The following is a 16,336-nucleotide window of genomic DNA, read 5'->3' on the forward strand; positions in this document are numbered from 1 at the left end:
AAATATGCTATAAAACAGCAGGGCATCTTGTAAATAATAAACTTTCTAAAGCAGCAAATTGCAGAGTTGTGCATGTTTTTTTCTGCAATATTTATTTGCATATTCTTTTTGCTTATGCTGACTGTTCTGCATTGAATTGCATGAATGACAATAACACAGCTGCACAAAAGCATTTAGAGATCTGAGGCTCTTTATAGACTTAATACCACCCAGATTGATGGCTTAAATCTGTGTCCTTATTGTTGGTTATTTTCTAGTGTAACAATAATGAAATGAAACTGTGGACTCCTGCTGCTGACTCACATGGGTCTTTAAAGTAAAATACCAGAACAAAAAAACTCTAATCTTAATCTAAATCACATGAGGGGGCATTAGAAGCAGAGTTCTATGAGTAACAAGGAATGTGGTCACAGTATTTGACACATGATCCTTTTCAACAGTGCTAGTATATGTACATACAGCATATTCGACAAAGCAATTAAGAATATATAAATGTATTTTTTTTATGAAGTAGTGGCAAAGGATTTTGAAAAAAAAGGGTATTTTTAAATAATAAAAGAATATTGTGGCATTTTTTAAAATGTGTTTTAAGAGATACATTTCTTTTTGAGGCAGAGTATCAGTAAAATACTTCTATAGAATTATTTACACAAATGAATTGAAATAAATTGTAAAATAGCCTTCGAATATGCACTTCTATAATAAGCACAAATGCTAAATGTTCTTGGAACTTTGCTAGAACCTCTGGGAATGATTTCAAAAAAAATTTTCTTTACACCATAAAAAAAAAATATATATGGAAAACCCTGAGCATCCTCTTCATCCGACTGTTGAACAACAGTCTTTAGTCGAGGCTTCTCCAGACCTGCTGTAAGACAGATTCTTCCAACCTACAACCATTAACATCTACAAAGTCTGGTAGAAGGAACTCCTTATAAAAGTTAACAAAATGCAATTTCCCATCAGATTCTTGCAATGAATGCATAAGGGGCAGCACAGTGTCGCAATCGGTAGCACTGCTGCCTTGCAGTAAGAAGGTTCCGGGTTCGGTTCCTGGCCTGGGGCTTTTTTGCATGGAGTTTGCATGTTCTCCCTGAGCATGCATGGGTACTCTCCAGGTACTCCAGCTTCCTTCCACAGTCCAAAAACATGACCGTTAGGTTAATTGACTTCTCAAAAAAACAGCTGGAGATAAGCACCAGCACCCCTCACCACCCCAGCAGGGATAAGCGTGTTGGAAAATGGATGGATGGCGGAATCTATACATACATATATGCACAAGTTGATATAAAAAAATCTAACTAAAAATGACTTAGAAATTGAAAAAAAAAGTGCCTAAAACTCAGTGTTTCAGGCTTAACAGTAAAAAATTCAGCTGAGGGGCATTTTAGAGAAAATAATTTGCATAAAGAAAACCAAAATAAGAAGACTGGATTTAGAGAACTTCTAGAGTTTAATCAGAAATTCTAACATTGAAGGTAGATGGATCAGAAAAAAGAAGTTAGTACAGGTCAAAATAAATAAGTAATAAATAATATACATACAGCATATTAGGTCTTTTTCATCTTTGTGCTTTCATAGTAATACGCTGTATTTTTTTGGTGAATACTTTTCATGTATTATGTCAATAAGAATTTAATTTGTGTGTTAGGGTGAAAAGAATATACCTGTAAAGAAACACATACAGTTAGATTAAGTTTGTGAACTAGAAATAAATTAAAGCATCATTAATCGTAAACCACCTGTACTTAAAGGCCTAAGAAATTTATTCAACGCTGTTTTTAATTGAGAAAATTCCCCTTCCCATTTATGCTGGAGGAAACCTCCTAGCCTTTAGGGGGCGATGTAGACAAACATTTGTGCAAACTAAATAACAAATTACACGTCACACGCATGCGCTGTTCAAGTCTACGTCAGCTCAATTTTTTCCTTCTAGCTGCTTTAAAGCTACGTGGCCATCACTTCTCTGTCTTCTGAGAAAGAACAGGACGGAAACAGGTAAGATGTCGGTTATTCTATTAATCCTAATCTTTTTCTTTTATTAAAATCGTAAAATACTCAAGAGCTCTAGCCCTTAGACGTATTTCGATCGCGTATTTCTAACTTTAAACGGAATGCTACGAAGACGTTAGCTTGTCTTATGATAGTAGGGGGTTGGTTTTTATTAGAGGTTCGTAAAACACATTCATATCTTAATTTAAAAATACCACATTCCTCACTCTAGTGGTATCTTCTTTACTAATGAATGAAGAAATGTGACGAGTATAAAGCAATACAATATTGAGGTATTGAGGTCTCCGTCAGCGCTCTAGCATTTGCTAATGCTGCTTGTGATGCGACTGATTTCTGTCCGCAGCCCAAACATGGATCAGGTCATGCAGTTCGTGGAGCCCAGTCGGCAGTTCGTCAAAGATTCCATAAGGCTTGTGAAAAGGTGCACAAAACCTGACCGAAAAGGTAGGATTACCCTTTGTTCTTCTTTTTGCTTTAAGTTGTTGTGTTAACTTGCTCTGAATTCAAAGAACACTGAAGTTCAATACAATCGCTTGTTTCCCTGTTAATTTTTTACTTTTTTTTTTGTCCATCAGAATTTCAGAAGATCGCCATGGCAACAGCGATTGGGTTTGCCATAATGGGCTTTATTGGTTTCTTTGTCAAGCTCATCCATATCCCCATCAACAATATCATTGTGTAAGTAAAAACACTGATGGATATTTTTTTTTTTTTCAGTTGGTGGAAAAATGTGAAATCTGTAAGGAAAGCAAGCAAAAAAAGCTTAATTTCCATTTAGATAACCAATGAACTGGCAAGCAAAATGTGTATTATATGAATTAAAAACATGTTTCACTATTTTAAATCCAAGTTGTCCTTTCCAAATATGTTCTAATCACAAACTATTGCCTTATGTTGAGTATTTTTAAACATAATTGATTTGCTTAACATTGCAACTGATGCTTGAACCTCAGCAATACTAATTTTATTTAGTTGTCATAAAAATATATTTCCACACAGTTCACTAATCTATTGCAAATGATCTTTTTTGTTGTTGCAAAATGTAAAAATCTATTTTCATGTGTTCATAGTTGTTATAAATCCAAACAAATTGTAACAGAAGCACCACACTGATCTCCAGCCTTGTTATATTATAATAAAATAATGTGGGCTGTTGATGTATAAATGCAGCGGTAATGTAGTTTTTGTCCTTCTAGTCAGTGGGTTTCTTTGTTTTTAAAATAGTTTCCAAACCTAGAGAAAATACAGATTTTATTCTTGTTGAAATGTAGTTTTAATAAAGGGGCAACATGGATGCATGACAGAGTAAAGCTGTAAGCTTTATTATTTGCTAACATTCTTTTCCATCTTTTTCTTCTAGTGGCGGTTGAATCCTGATCAAGCAAACTCTGGACAGACCCTGTACGAAGTGTTATTGGACTGGTGTGATGCCGAACTAAACAGACATTTTTACCTTCTGTGCTCAACATTTATATTTTGTTGTGTAAATAAAACAATTGAAAACAGGCTTTTTTCACAAACTGGTTCTTTGGTTCTTCTGTATTGTTAATGCAGCTTTATTCATTTCACCATTAATTGTAACAGTACAGATATGAAAAGTCTAGATATAGAAAAAAATAGGCACTTTAGCTGGAGTTAAAATATTTATCCCCTAACAGCAGATGTTGGGGAATAAAGGCACATGCAGTGGGTTACAATTTTATGTCCTTATGCTGATTGTCTAAATTCTGACCAGTCATAAATCTGTATTCCTTAAATAGATCTTATCCCACTTCTGGCACTAGTTTTTGTATATAGACTGCCTGAACAGTTTGTAAGAATCTCTCACTTTCCACTCATACAAATGCCCATGCTCCAAAGCAGAGGCTGGTCTGTGGTCACAGTCACAGACTTCCTGGGCTTTCCTGGTGCTGTTGGTTCATAGGTATTGGATGTGCTCACCAGCTTCCCAAACTGCAGAACCTGGTTATCTGGAGTGGGGGGAGAGAAAAAAGGAAAGAAGCAGACTTAGCATGATCACTTTTACACCCTTTTTTAAGGAAATTATACATGGGAAAATACAGTATAACACATAAAAAACTTATCATAATGCAGCACAGTGTTGGTTGACCTACTATAGACGAGCCAATTAATTTAAATGTTTGTTTTTTTTCAAAGGGGTTGAAAGGGAATATCTTTGACTCCTCACTATTAGATAAAAAAAAAAAGAAAAAAACACTTTTAAATTGACAAACTGTATCCACATCACTTAAGTAATCAAAACATTTTGTATTTTTATAACTGCCTTTAAGTACAGCCTCTAATAAAGTGGTTTCATGTTCAGTCTAATGATGGAAACGTTTGTAACTAGACAAATATGAACACTTTGTTTTCATTATAAAGCTCATAGTCTTGTGAACAGAAAAGCTCATTGATGACCTCATGTGGTCAAAAACTGTAATACGTTTTTACTATATGGTAAAATCTGCCATCTATTGGTTACATTTCAAAACTACTCAAATGAACTAAAAGGCAGTTATTAGTGCTCCTACTGAAGCTTAATGCTTTGCTATTGGTTTCAGGATATTTGGCCATACTAAAAACTAAATTACTTCCTGCATTTTCCCTCAGATTTTTATAATACCCTGTACAAGTTTGTATATACTGTGGATTTACCCCGCTAAACATGCTTTCCTTTGTTTATATGCATCTTTAATGTAAAAATATACGGCTTGTTCTTACTACAATTTTGATAATTCATTAAGGTTTATTTTAAGTACTACCTACGAAAGGTTATTAATGTTTGGTAGATATGTATACAGATATGAAAGAAGAAATAGGACGCTAAAGCATTTTATTGAAATTGGTACATTACAATGATATCCCCCCCCCACCCCATTAGGGAACGGCAAACTGCCACTATTTAGCACCCACAGACTATTATGGGTCTAGGATCCCTTAGCAACACAGTGACTAAAAACCAAGGAACTTGTTTCCTTCTTAAGGTAGAAGCTTTCTACTCTAACCAGTAGGCCCCATTCTCCCAACTCAAGAAAGAACACATACAAAAACAAGGGAGGAAGGGCTATAAATATATGCAGGGAAGGAATAAAGAAGGAGACATAGGACACAAGGAAGCAAGGAGATAAGTAAGGGCACAGAGAAGAGAGGGATAAAGGACAAAAAGAAACGTCACAAGGTAGAAAAGACTGAAGAGAGCCAGAACACAACCCAGAAAAAAAAAAAAAAAGAGAACATCATTTATATCACAATGGAGAAATTCACTTCTGCATCCTAACCCATCCCCTTGGGGAGCAGTGGGCTGCCACTGTGGCGCCTGGGGAGCAATCGGAGAGCAGGCTCTGGGATTGAACCAGGTATTTGAAACCTTCTCTGAGAATAAGCACACTACTTCAACCACTATGCCAACACTCCCCTTTAATAACTCCACTTATAAATACAGTATTCTGAGATAAATCTGAGATTAAACATGTACAACCCAGATTAGACTTCAACCCACAATCCCCATCTCTGGAGGCTGATGCCTTATCCATGAGGCCACTGGGCCTTTTCAAGGATGGAAAAGAAGGCCAGCTCTGTTCTAGGAACTCCTCAAGAACCTCAAGATTATTTCACAAATAAGAAGTCTTTATAATGTGAAGAAAATTATGGAAAACAGTGAGCATCCTCTTCGGATGATTTTTAAACAACAGAGTATCTTCAGTAAGAAGTTTCTCCAGCTCCGGTGGAAGACAGACCTCCACAGAAGATCCTTCCTGCCTACAGCTATCAACACCTACAACATTTATTTAAAGAAATAACTTATGAGTTACTGCAACATTTAATTTCCCTTTGGGATTAAAAAAGTATTTTTGAAATTGATTTGAAATAAAAACCAAACCAAAGGAAGAAGTAGATAGAAGCATCCAAGAGGAATCAAGGAAAGGATGAGAGAGTAAAAGACAAAATAAAGATAGAACCCTGAGAGAAGTAAAGGATGAAGTAAAGATTTTTTTTTTCTGTTAGAAGTTCTTCTTTCCACAACAATCCGTCATACGCAGTATGTTACAAGCATAACACTCAATCCGCTCAACTGTTTGCTGGATGGATGCTGAGGAGGAAATGCTGTTGTAAACTCAGTTCTATAATGAAAATGACTAGGCTTCCTTAGACAAAGCAGATTTCAATCAAAAAAAAAAAAAAAAAAAAAACTGAACCTGAATTTATTGCTCAACTAGGATCGAAAAGGGATTCATTATTTGCAGAGTGCATTGGAGATGATATTTGCTGTAATCTGGAACTGAATACCTGATACCTTTTTAATGAGAGCAAGTGGCCAATTTATTGAGCGAAACTATGTTAAAATAAGGACAATTGTGTAGAATTTGGTGAGGCAAAAATAATTGGTCTGTAAAGGAACAAATAAATCACCGTGCTTCAACAGGCAGAAATGACAGAAATATGAAATCACCTTTTTTTCAATTACCAGTTAGATTTATTTATGCAGCATTAGCTCTGAACAAGCTGCGCTGACAAGCTCCTTGAGAATGGAGCTGCTGAATCGTATCTAATATGAAAAGGGCAAACTCACCAAGAACATTTACAGAGTGCTTCTCTGTTATTTCTGCACCTTTATCTGTCACAATGTTCTTAGCATCAGCAGTGGGTTAAATATCAAATCAATGAATGGCTGCACAGTTCAATAACTCTGCCAACATCTCTTTTAAAAGTGTTTCCTCACAAAATAACGACCAAAGACTTGTACTTTTTATTCAAGAAGCACAGAAATGAAATTAAAATAGTATAGATAGATAACATACACATATTCACATAACACACACACTCATATATTATTATATATGAGTGTGTGTGTTTCTTTAACACAAAACCCGGCACAGAATTTGACTTAATATCTGTTATATCAGGTTAATTAGAAGTTTGAAATCTGAGAGATCTTGAGAACATTAAGAACAGCCAGAAGAATACTTTTTTTCTAAGTCCAAATTTAAAATGCAGGTAACACTATCATATTTGTGCTGACTGCGAGGACTCATTGACTATCTGCAATCTCTCGCACTGAGCATGCATGTAGAGACAGTGGAGAGGAAAACTCCCTTTTAACAGGAAGAAACCTCCAGCAGAACCAGGCTCAGTGTGAGCGGCCATCTGCCGAGGCGGACTGGGGTTCAAGGAGGCGGAAGAAGAGAAAGACATAAACAAAATAAGTTCTTTGGCTCTTGGGCCCCTGTAGAAATCTTCGATGCAGTGAATAAATGAGCGCTTGGATGAGTAACCTAAAAAAGGATTAGAGTAGTCTTAAGCCAGAGGGTGAGTGGGACTGAGAATAGTTTGAGAATGAGGGAGGAGATGAGGTGGAGCAGGGCGAAAGTTCGCTTAAGTGCGGGAGAGAGAAGCTGGGCTAGAAGCTAAATAAAGGGGATCTTGCAAGATGATTGGCTTCGGAGAGGGTGCACTCCCCTGAGTTGATTCGCTGGAGCTGAACAAGGGACATTGCAGGTGGTTCAGGTGAAGCTGATGAAAGTCTTCCAGATTGAATTAAGCTTAAGCTTAATTTCTAAATTCTTACAAAGGCCAGAATGCTAAAGAAGAAATTATTGTGTTTCAATATAGCCTTAGTCATATTTCCCTTTTCAAGTATTGTCTGTTTTAAGGAAAAATTTTCAATTAAAAGTAAAAGAAGTTCAAAAACCCATTTTTTTTTGTCTGATTTATAATATTAAAAAACACCGGCGTTTTATTTAACAGGCTGGGTGTGTTTGCCTATACATATATCTACAATACATTTGTTTAGCTTCTCCTCTCTGTCTTTGAAATGCGAATGGTCAGGAATCCTTATACCATTTAAGCTGAAAATCTTATGTTTAATTGTAATATCTGAGCAATTACATTTGTGAATGACTTCAGCTTCAGTTCAATGAGATTAAGTTACATTACTCTATGTAGCAGAATTCACAACAAATGCAATCTCAAGGCAATTTTCAAGACATACAGATTTAGTTTATATACAGAAATATCTGGTCACTTTAATTATAAAGACATATTCAAAGTCATCTGGCTCAATAAAAAAAAAGTCCTGCTCATTATTTCGTGTAAAGCATAATGAGATATAAGGATAGGCTGGGTTGGTGAAACCCTTAAGGTAAATATATCACAGACTTCTGGTAGAGAACTCATTGTTTTCACAGCTCTCTGTTTATTATTTTGCACCATAAACTTTATCTGCTGCTTAATGGCTCTCTGCTGTATAATTAACAGTTTTCTGTGATACAAGATCCTTTTTTAATGTCACCGCATGTGATTCAAACAAGAAAATAATTCTTAATGTGGAACAGATACCAAAGATGGAAAAAATATGGAATATGTGAAGTCTTAATATAAGGAACTCCAAAAAACAGCTTTCACTGTTTGATCACCGTAAAAAGAAAGCTGAACAGTGTATTAAGAAATAGTGTTGCATGAATATGCAAAAGCAGTTGTTAAAACAATGCAATATAAAGGTAAAACCAAATGGAGGAGAACAAAGGGACAATGGATTGAAGCAAATCATTTGTCCACAGGCGGCTGCACGCACATCAAACAGGGACAAAGAAAAATCCCATTCTGCTTCAAAGACTCTCAAACAAGCAAGGTATTAGAGCAGCTTGACTCAGAATGAGGAGGATAATAATGCTTTTGTGAAGTTAGGTTACTTAATAACTGAGTGAGCACAGAGGCACGATCACTTTGCCATGTGTGTATAAGAATAACATCAGGCTGTGCTTGAACTTCTCTCTTGGCAGGATAATGGCTTTCCTTTTTTTGCGTATTTTTTATTCTTTTTTCATTTAAACCAGCATGAGGTTGTCAAAGAGCTGGAAAAATGGAGATTTATGTGCGAGTGAAATTGTTTTTGGTTCTCTTTAGGTGGGTCATAACTTTTGGATACGGTAGGTGTAGCAAAAAAGGAGCTTCTATTCTCCTTCCGATGAGAAAAACAAAATCTTTTAGAGCCAAAATCTGTTTTACCTCAAATTGTGCTATGATGAGCATTGTGCTGCTCAGTGGAACATGAAATTTTCAGCCAAATGGGGAACGCTCTTTGTCATTTTTTGTCTCATTATTAAGCTGAAAGCTAAAATATAGTGAAATATAGATTGAAAGGCTTCACAGTGCTTCATAACTACCATAGGTCTGAAAAACCATTGTATAATGAGACCATTTTATAGCCAAAACAAGAGTATACATGTCATACTTTGATAGTAGTAGTGATGGTAGGCATAATTATCACAATGTCCACCAGAGGCACCAGAGCACAGCTATAGGGAGAGAAATAAGAGGCATTCTCAACAGGATGGCAAATGTGATTCCAACAAACACAAAGTGATGTCAGTGTGAGCTTCCATTAACAAACCTCCACACACACATATACAAACACACAGAGATGTGCGTGCTAACTTTACAGATCACTAAAGGCTTTCAAATAGCTTCATTAGCAATCACCTCCTCAGAGCTGATAGAGATCAATAACACCCCCAACCCCCCCACATTCGCTTAATGCAGAGGGAACTATGAAGAGCGTTGCACCCCCTAGTGATAACAATGGAGGTGTTTGCTGCCTGTAATTGCATTTCCAGCCCCACAGCTGAGAGGGCCCGTCAGCTGTAAGTGGGGCCGTATTTACACAACAAATTACCCAAGAGAGAGGGTGGATGAGGAGAGGAGAGCCTCTGCAGACACCCGTGCTGTGGTGGACAGGTGGGGTAGGGGGGGGGTTACGGGTGCTTTGGGCCTTTTCTAAAAGATAGAGAGGAATGCTGCTTCTATTTTTGAATCCTAATGGTGCTGTGTAAAAGGGCTCTTGATGGACCTGCTAAAGGTGGTGGCAGAAAGATGTTGAAATGCTCAAACATCAGTGCTGTACAACTGTTGAGGTACATAGGACTTTCACAAGTGACTATTTATGTTGATTTAAAAGAGTAACACTTTTTGATTTTTTTTTTTCATTTTTCGTTGTTGCATATGTACCATTTTCCATAATAATTTTTAATAGCAAATAAAATTATTACTTTGAGTGATTTAAAAGGTTGTTAAATCCCAACCTGTAATTTTATTGTTTTTTTTATTTCCATTCTGTTTTATTTGAGGGAACTGCACAAAAAGTCCCAGTTAGTAAAGTGAAATGAGAAAAATAAATACAGAAAAAGAAAAAAAAAGGTAGAAAATTGGCCATTACTTTTGCTAGGAAGCCCCTAAAAGTGCTGACCTTCAGGAGTCACATAATTAGTGATATACATTCCACCTGGTACACCAACAAACCCGCTAACAGAGGGTTGGGCACAGGAGGCATTAATCAGAGAGGCAGCACAGAGACCAAAAGAAAGCCTGAAGGAATTACAGAGGTCCATAGCAGAGAATGGATTATCCATCCATACATTTGCACAACTCAAAAAACTATTTTCAACATTGCTGTTTACAGCCTGTTACCAATTTGATTTTTGCTTTGACGAGCCACATCTAACATGTCTCAGATGACTCACCCATTGTTGGCTGAATTGCAAGCAACAGCTAGAAGGAATGTCAAAATCTAATCAAGAGCTTCATTGAATGTTGTAACAGTAACCCTTGTATTTTGTGAACACAAAATATTAAGTTTTTGTTTTTATAACACCTAGGTTCCACTGGATAAGGAAGCAGCACATACGTGATGCGGTGTTGCTCCACCATGCAGTCACTGCTGATTGTAGCATTCAAAGTCAATCAGAGTGGTTCCACCTTGTGTGCCAAGGAGTATTTCTGAAACGTCCCAGACATGTCAGTCGCTTTCTAAAATAGGCTGCTGTTCTATTTGTACTGCTCAAACTCCACGTCGATCTGGAGCAGAGCTGATTATTTGGACATTGATGAAAAGCAAAGTTGATCTAGTAGAGTTTATAAGTGACAGACCAAAGGATGAGATGACAGAACAAATCTAAAGCCTTAAGAATTTGAGCATTGGATACAAAAAGTAATGTCTAAAAACAAGAAAATACAACTACATTTTTTAACTCACCCAATATAGAATAAGAAAATTAGATGAGAACAGTTGCATGTGACAACAGTAAAAATAAACATTTTGCTGGTTTGTTGCTCTATTTAAAATCTGCAGCTTGACTTGTTAGGCGTGATGATTGAATTCTGAATTGATCAGTGTCCAACCACACAGAGCCAGGGGTTAAACATGATAAGAATTTAGGAGTTCAGAAAAACAATGATTGGCTAGCTTTTAAGTGGAATGGGTGTCGGAAAATATTATTAGACTTTGTAAAGCTTGGAGTTACAGTAGCTTAGGTGTTTGTGACGTTATCACTGTATGTATGCTTCTGTAAAAAATTTTACTTCTGAGGGACACTTTCTTCCATTGATATATTCTCCAGAAATTGTGCATGTATAGAGGACAATCTTCGTTTGGCCTCAAGTTCTGGGGTGATCATCTTATCTATCAAGAAATCCTACATGCAAACCTTTGTATTGTGCTTAGCTGGTCCTATTGTGCATGTTTGCTTCCTGCTAGTTTCCTCTTGCACACTCCTATTGTTTATGTTTTGAGGGAGCTTTGGTTTCAGCCATTTGTCCTAGATCCTCTGCTATCACTGTATACTTTGACAATTTGAGTGATGCTGACAAACCATAAACAGAGCTGTGCAAGACATCAATGGGGCTTGCGCACGGATGCACATGCACCTATGATTGGCACTTCCCCTGAGAGGTAGAGGAGCAGTTAGGATGGTTTTGCACAATTGATTTTATTTAAATGGGGACTTGGAATTTCTTTACCTACACTTCCGTAGAAATTGTCCACCAGATCTCAAACCATGCATTAAGTCATTGCTGCATTTTCCTTGTCTTGTTGTTTTCCCCTTCTTTTTACAAAAGGGACATCTATTCAAGTTGAGAGTGCCATGTTTCATGTGACTTGGTTGTTTTGCTCTTGTCGATGTCCAATTTGCTGGGATGTCATTGTAGCAACTCAAAAATGTATTGAGGAGTTTGTATGGACCCCATCTGTTTGAACGACTAAATGTGGTTTATTTCAAAAAGTCTGCTAGTTAATGACTTAATTTGTGATAATGACATTGATTTAGGTTGCCTTACAGAAACTTGGCTGCAGCAAGAGTATTATGTGAGCATAAATGAGGCAACTCCTTCTAGTTATTTAAATTTTCACATACCCAGAAATTCTGGGTGAGGAGGAGGAGTAGCAAAAATCGTTAAGTCTGACTTACTGATTACTCCAAAGGCAGTTAGTAATTACAACTATTTAGAAAATGTAACCCTTAGTTTTCCTCATTGAAATTGCAAAGCAAGAAAACCTCTTATTTTTGTAACCTCATGTTTTTGTAAACCCTTAATCAATTTGACTGTATGATCTGGTGAATTGTAAAGTGCCTTGAGATTACATGTGTTGTGAATTGGCACTATATAAATAAACTGAATTGAACTGAACATGGCATTGAATGTGAAGAAATAACAGTAATTCCTCACAACCCTGTCCTCTCTGACCACTTTTTAATAACCTTCAGGATTACTTTATCCAGGGGTTTTACCACTTGCCCGAAGGGCAAGTGACTTTCACATTTCATTTGCCCAGAAACAATTTTTACTTGCCCAGTATAATGTTTGATAAATATAGTTCCTAATATTAATTTTTGTATATATATATATCAATGAAACATGTTTGTTTTTTAAACGTTTTTTGTAATTCAGTATTTTTTCTAATTTTACAGGTTCCTGGTGTGTATATGCATGCCTCAGATAATGAACTCAAGCCTACATTATCGTGTTAACATGCTTTTCAATCCTTCCTGCATGTTCTTTACAAACTAAACTTTGCATTAAACTGTTGTGTGCTTGGGAAAAATACAAATTGTAATGTTAAAAATCTAAAAAAAAACCTTGACAGCTTAAAAACTTAAGATAAATCACAAGATAGAAGTCAATGTCACAAATGAATAACTTATTTTAGAGTCACAGTATGTTTATACAAGATAATACTATTAATATAATGTGACTTTTCTAGAGAATCATTATACAGTTATTTTATACAGGGTTTCCACAGTCTTACATAATTTCAGAATTCCCTGACTTTTAATTGACTCAGGATTAGTTTTCCCTGGCAAAATAAATGCAGCAACAAGACAATAATAACACCATAACAGGTCCCCAATTTAACATGTTTAGCTCTATAACATTTAAATGCACCTCTCCAATGTCTGAGAGAAAAAAATGTATGAACATTTTTTAATGTATGAGCAGTTTGTCGTTTTGGTAACTACATCAAAATTACCGCTAGGTTGACAAAAATCACGCCATCTGGCGGAAAATCTTGCAGCTTTTTCAAATCACGCGAATGTGTACAAAACAACAAAAATGGCGCCGGCTGGGTCGTTTTCAGCTAATGTCGGTGATTTTGAAGTAATTTTGAGTGATAAATATATTTTTTTGCGATCACTGCACTTGCCCGGCGGGCAAATGCAATGAAATTTGTACTCTCCCGACAATAAAAGTACTTGCCCCGGTGGTTAACATCGAGCCCTGCTTTATCAGAGTTCTCCTTCCCCTAAAGAAGGTTTCACTTTAGCAAATAATTTTCAGATAGTGCAGTCATAAATTTGAAAGAAGTGCTACAGAGGGCAAAAGTTTAGTTTATCCCCTTTACAAGTTGATGATTTTGTTGACGGGGTAGCTCTTCGTACTGCTTTAGACATGTAGACTGTAAAGTGCCTTGAGATGACATGTTGTGAATTGGTGCTATGTACCGGTAAATAAACAGAATTGAATTGAATGTATCATTGATAACACCAGGAGATGATCTTGAAGAAATTTTAGATAGCGTCCCAGGGTATCTCCCCTTTGATCCTGACCTGGGGGACACAGAGCTCCTGGTGGCATTGGATAGATCAAAACATGGTGTTCTATTGAATTTTGGTTAGGGTAGCATATTTATGGTATAAAATTTTTCATCCATTCACCGCCTCCATACACTTGCCACATGAGGAACCCAGGACCAAATGCACCAATGGAGTATCCAGTCCAGAGTCCTGAAATGGGTCAAGTACCCGTATTGAACGTACATCTACGGGTTGAAATAAAACCCATATGATTTTACGGCATGGCCATAAATGAGGAAAATGCGGGTATCATAGAGTTACGACATGAATGAACCTTATTTATATTTTCTAGTTCATTAACTCTAACTGTTCAAAATTAAACTTATTAAACAATATCCAGATAACAATTTTTTTAAGCAACGAGGCAAACCTTCTTACTTTGGCCAATTTACAGCTGTTAATCTGTGAGCGCAGTGCAAACTGGATGCGAGCAAGAGGCCATGTTCTTTTCTTCCTCAGTTATTATAAACGACTGTGTGTACACTTTATTATTTACGGTACGTGCGGTCCCGGGTTTTAAATGTGAATAATTGCAGGGAACTGGTCGGGTCTTGGTTATAAACTCTTTGGGTGCGGGCAAATACTGTTTTTAAAAAATCAGCCCCATGCTGGACTCTGGTCCAGTAGGGCCTGCTTTAGCACACATCACTAAAGACTGATTGAAAGCCAGCGGGGATGGGGGGCACAGAGAGCAAGCCAAGCAGGACAGGCAGAGAGCTGAACATAGAGGTGCCAACAGAAATAACAGCTCATGGTGTGCCCATGACTGCCCGTCTTTTACTGGAAACCATGAAAATGAGGAAGAAATCTGTTTAAACCTACTGGACCGTTCTTCTCTACTAAACCTGATGTTAATCAAATGAACACAAAAAACAGCTGACAGTGATTAACAACTCCCTGTGCTACATAACTGACTAGATCAATACTCCAGAAGTCTAACTGACTTGGTATTATACTCTAATTAAAACAATGTTCCTTTAACCTTTTTAAGCAGTACACAGTCTTTTTCACCTCTGCTACTCCGGTCTCATGTTATATCTAATTACAAATATAAATCATTTAATTTGTGATGGATTTTACCGTGGTGATCCAGTAATATGGGAAGCAGAACTAAAATGAATAAAAACACATTTAGAAAACAGCTGATAACAAAGTGAAACAGATCATTTACATTCCCATTAAATCTGAACGTGTCGCCTTTTAATATGACTTGTCATGGAGACAAAGCTCATTCCGTCAGGTAAAAGACCCTGCTGTTATTCAGAACACAGCGCTGTCAACAGCTATGCTGAATAATGGAAAAGAGAAAATGATTTTAAACAAAACATCTCTCTCAGTAATAAGCCATTTAAATTGCTGAAATGGAATGAACGTGTGATTGTATTTGATCATAAAGCGACCCTAAGGGTGAGGAAATCATTTATAGATTTATTTTGCTTTCTTATTGGAGATACAAATAGCAATGGTTGCCCTCTGCAAAAGCAGAAAACTTAAGATACCTACTTTTTTTGCTTTAGTTATGTTACATACCAACAGAGTAAAAATCAGTATAATAGAATAGAATGAAAAAAAAAAACATCCAATTTATTCAAGAAATATGGAGGACATATCTCTATATATCAGCATGTGGTTTCAAAGCAGTGTTTTCATTTACTTTATCCACCTGACATTCGCCTTACATTTGAGGCCATTTATTGGGACAGGCATGGGCCATGATGAGCACTAGCAGTGTTAGCACCATCTGCTGTGCGGCGATAGCTGCTTCCATTAAAAGCCGCTGGGTTTTAAAAGGGTGAGGTGACAAACCTTGTTCTGGCTTAAGTCGACCTTTAGATAAGAAAACTCATCTCTGCTGGCAGTGAGGTGGCAAACATTTGGGCTCACAAATGCACAGCAGAGTAAATGATCTATATTATAATCATAAACGGTAATTGTAAGGGATAATTCATTATTATTATGTTTTTCTGGCTGGAAAGGTTGCTTAGATCAATTAATGTGATATGCATTTTCATCTTGTCTTTGTGCTGTTTCTTGTGAGTTTCGCTGTAGCTATACGTTTAGTCCAAAGTCTTCAGGTGAGCCCATTTACTCGTCTTCCTGCTTGCAAGTCTGCATCTCCACTGGGGGTACTAGCAGGAGTTCACATCAGGGTGCTCTTCATTTCCCCCCCATTCTGCCCCAGTGTGTGATGTACACGGTGTCAGAAACCTACAGATCCATAAATAAAACCGTAAAACAGCAGTTTTCCCTCCTGCTGCCGCACTCTGCTCCTACAGAATACATATGCTCCCCGCCGCCCCCCCCACCTCGGGACCTTGGTATGTTAGAGTGAAGGAGAAAACAGAGGCAATGAGAGACAAGGCAGAACATAACAGGTGGAATGAAGGGAGGACAAGGGCAGAAAGACGAGGCGAGAT

At 37.0% G+C, this 16,336-nt stretch overlaps 2 protein-coding genes across 2 annotated transcripts in view; one reads left to right on the top strand and one right to left on the bottom strand.

Moving 5' to 3' along the window:
* Positions 1-1,874: 1,874 nt before the first annotated feature.
* sec61g (Sec61 translocon gamma subunit) lies at positions 1,875-3,519 on the top strand. Its single transcript, XM_015389317.1, has 4 exons — positions 1,875-1,998; positions 2,357-2,457; positions 2,589-2,691; positions 3,374-3,519. Exons 2-4 carry the CDS (start codon positions 2,364-2,366, stop codon positions 3,381-3,383), a joined length of 207 nt encoding a protein of 68 aa, XP_015244803.1. The 5' UTR covers positions 1,875-1,998; positions 2,357-2,363; the 3' UTR covers positions 3,384-3,519.
* Positions 3,376-16,336, bottom strand: part of tpk1 (thiamin pyrophosphokinase 1) — a 97,328-nt gene continuing 84,367 nt past the window's right edge. The window contains exon 9 of the mRNA XM_015389306.1: positions 3,376-3,983. Coding sequence (XP_015244792.1) covers positions 3,838-3,983 — 146 coding nt within the window. The 3' untranslated portion in view covers positions 3,376-3,837. The remainder of the gene's footprint in view (positions 3,984-16,336) is intronic.

The sequence above is a fragment of the Cyprinodon variegatus genome, unplaced genomic scaffold, assembly GCF_000732505.1.
Source record: "Cyprinodon variegatus isolate N-32 unplaced genomic scaffold, C_variegatus-1.0 Scaffold20, whole genome shotgun sequence".
Classification (NCBI taxonomy): domain Eukaryota; kingdom Metazoa; phylum Chordata; class Actinopteri; order Cyprinodontiformes; family Cyprinodontidae; genus Cyprinodon; species Cyprinodon variegatus.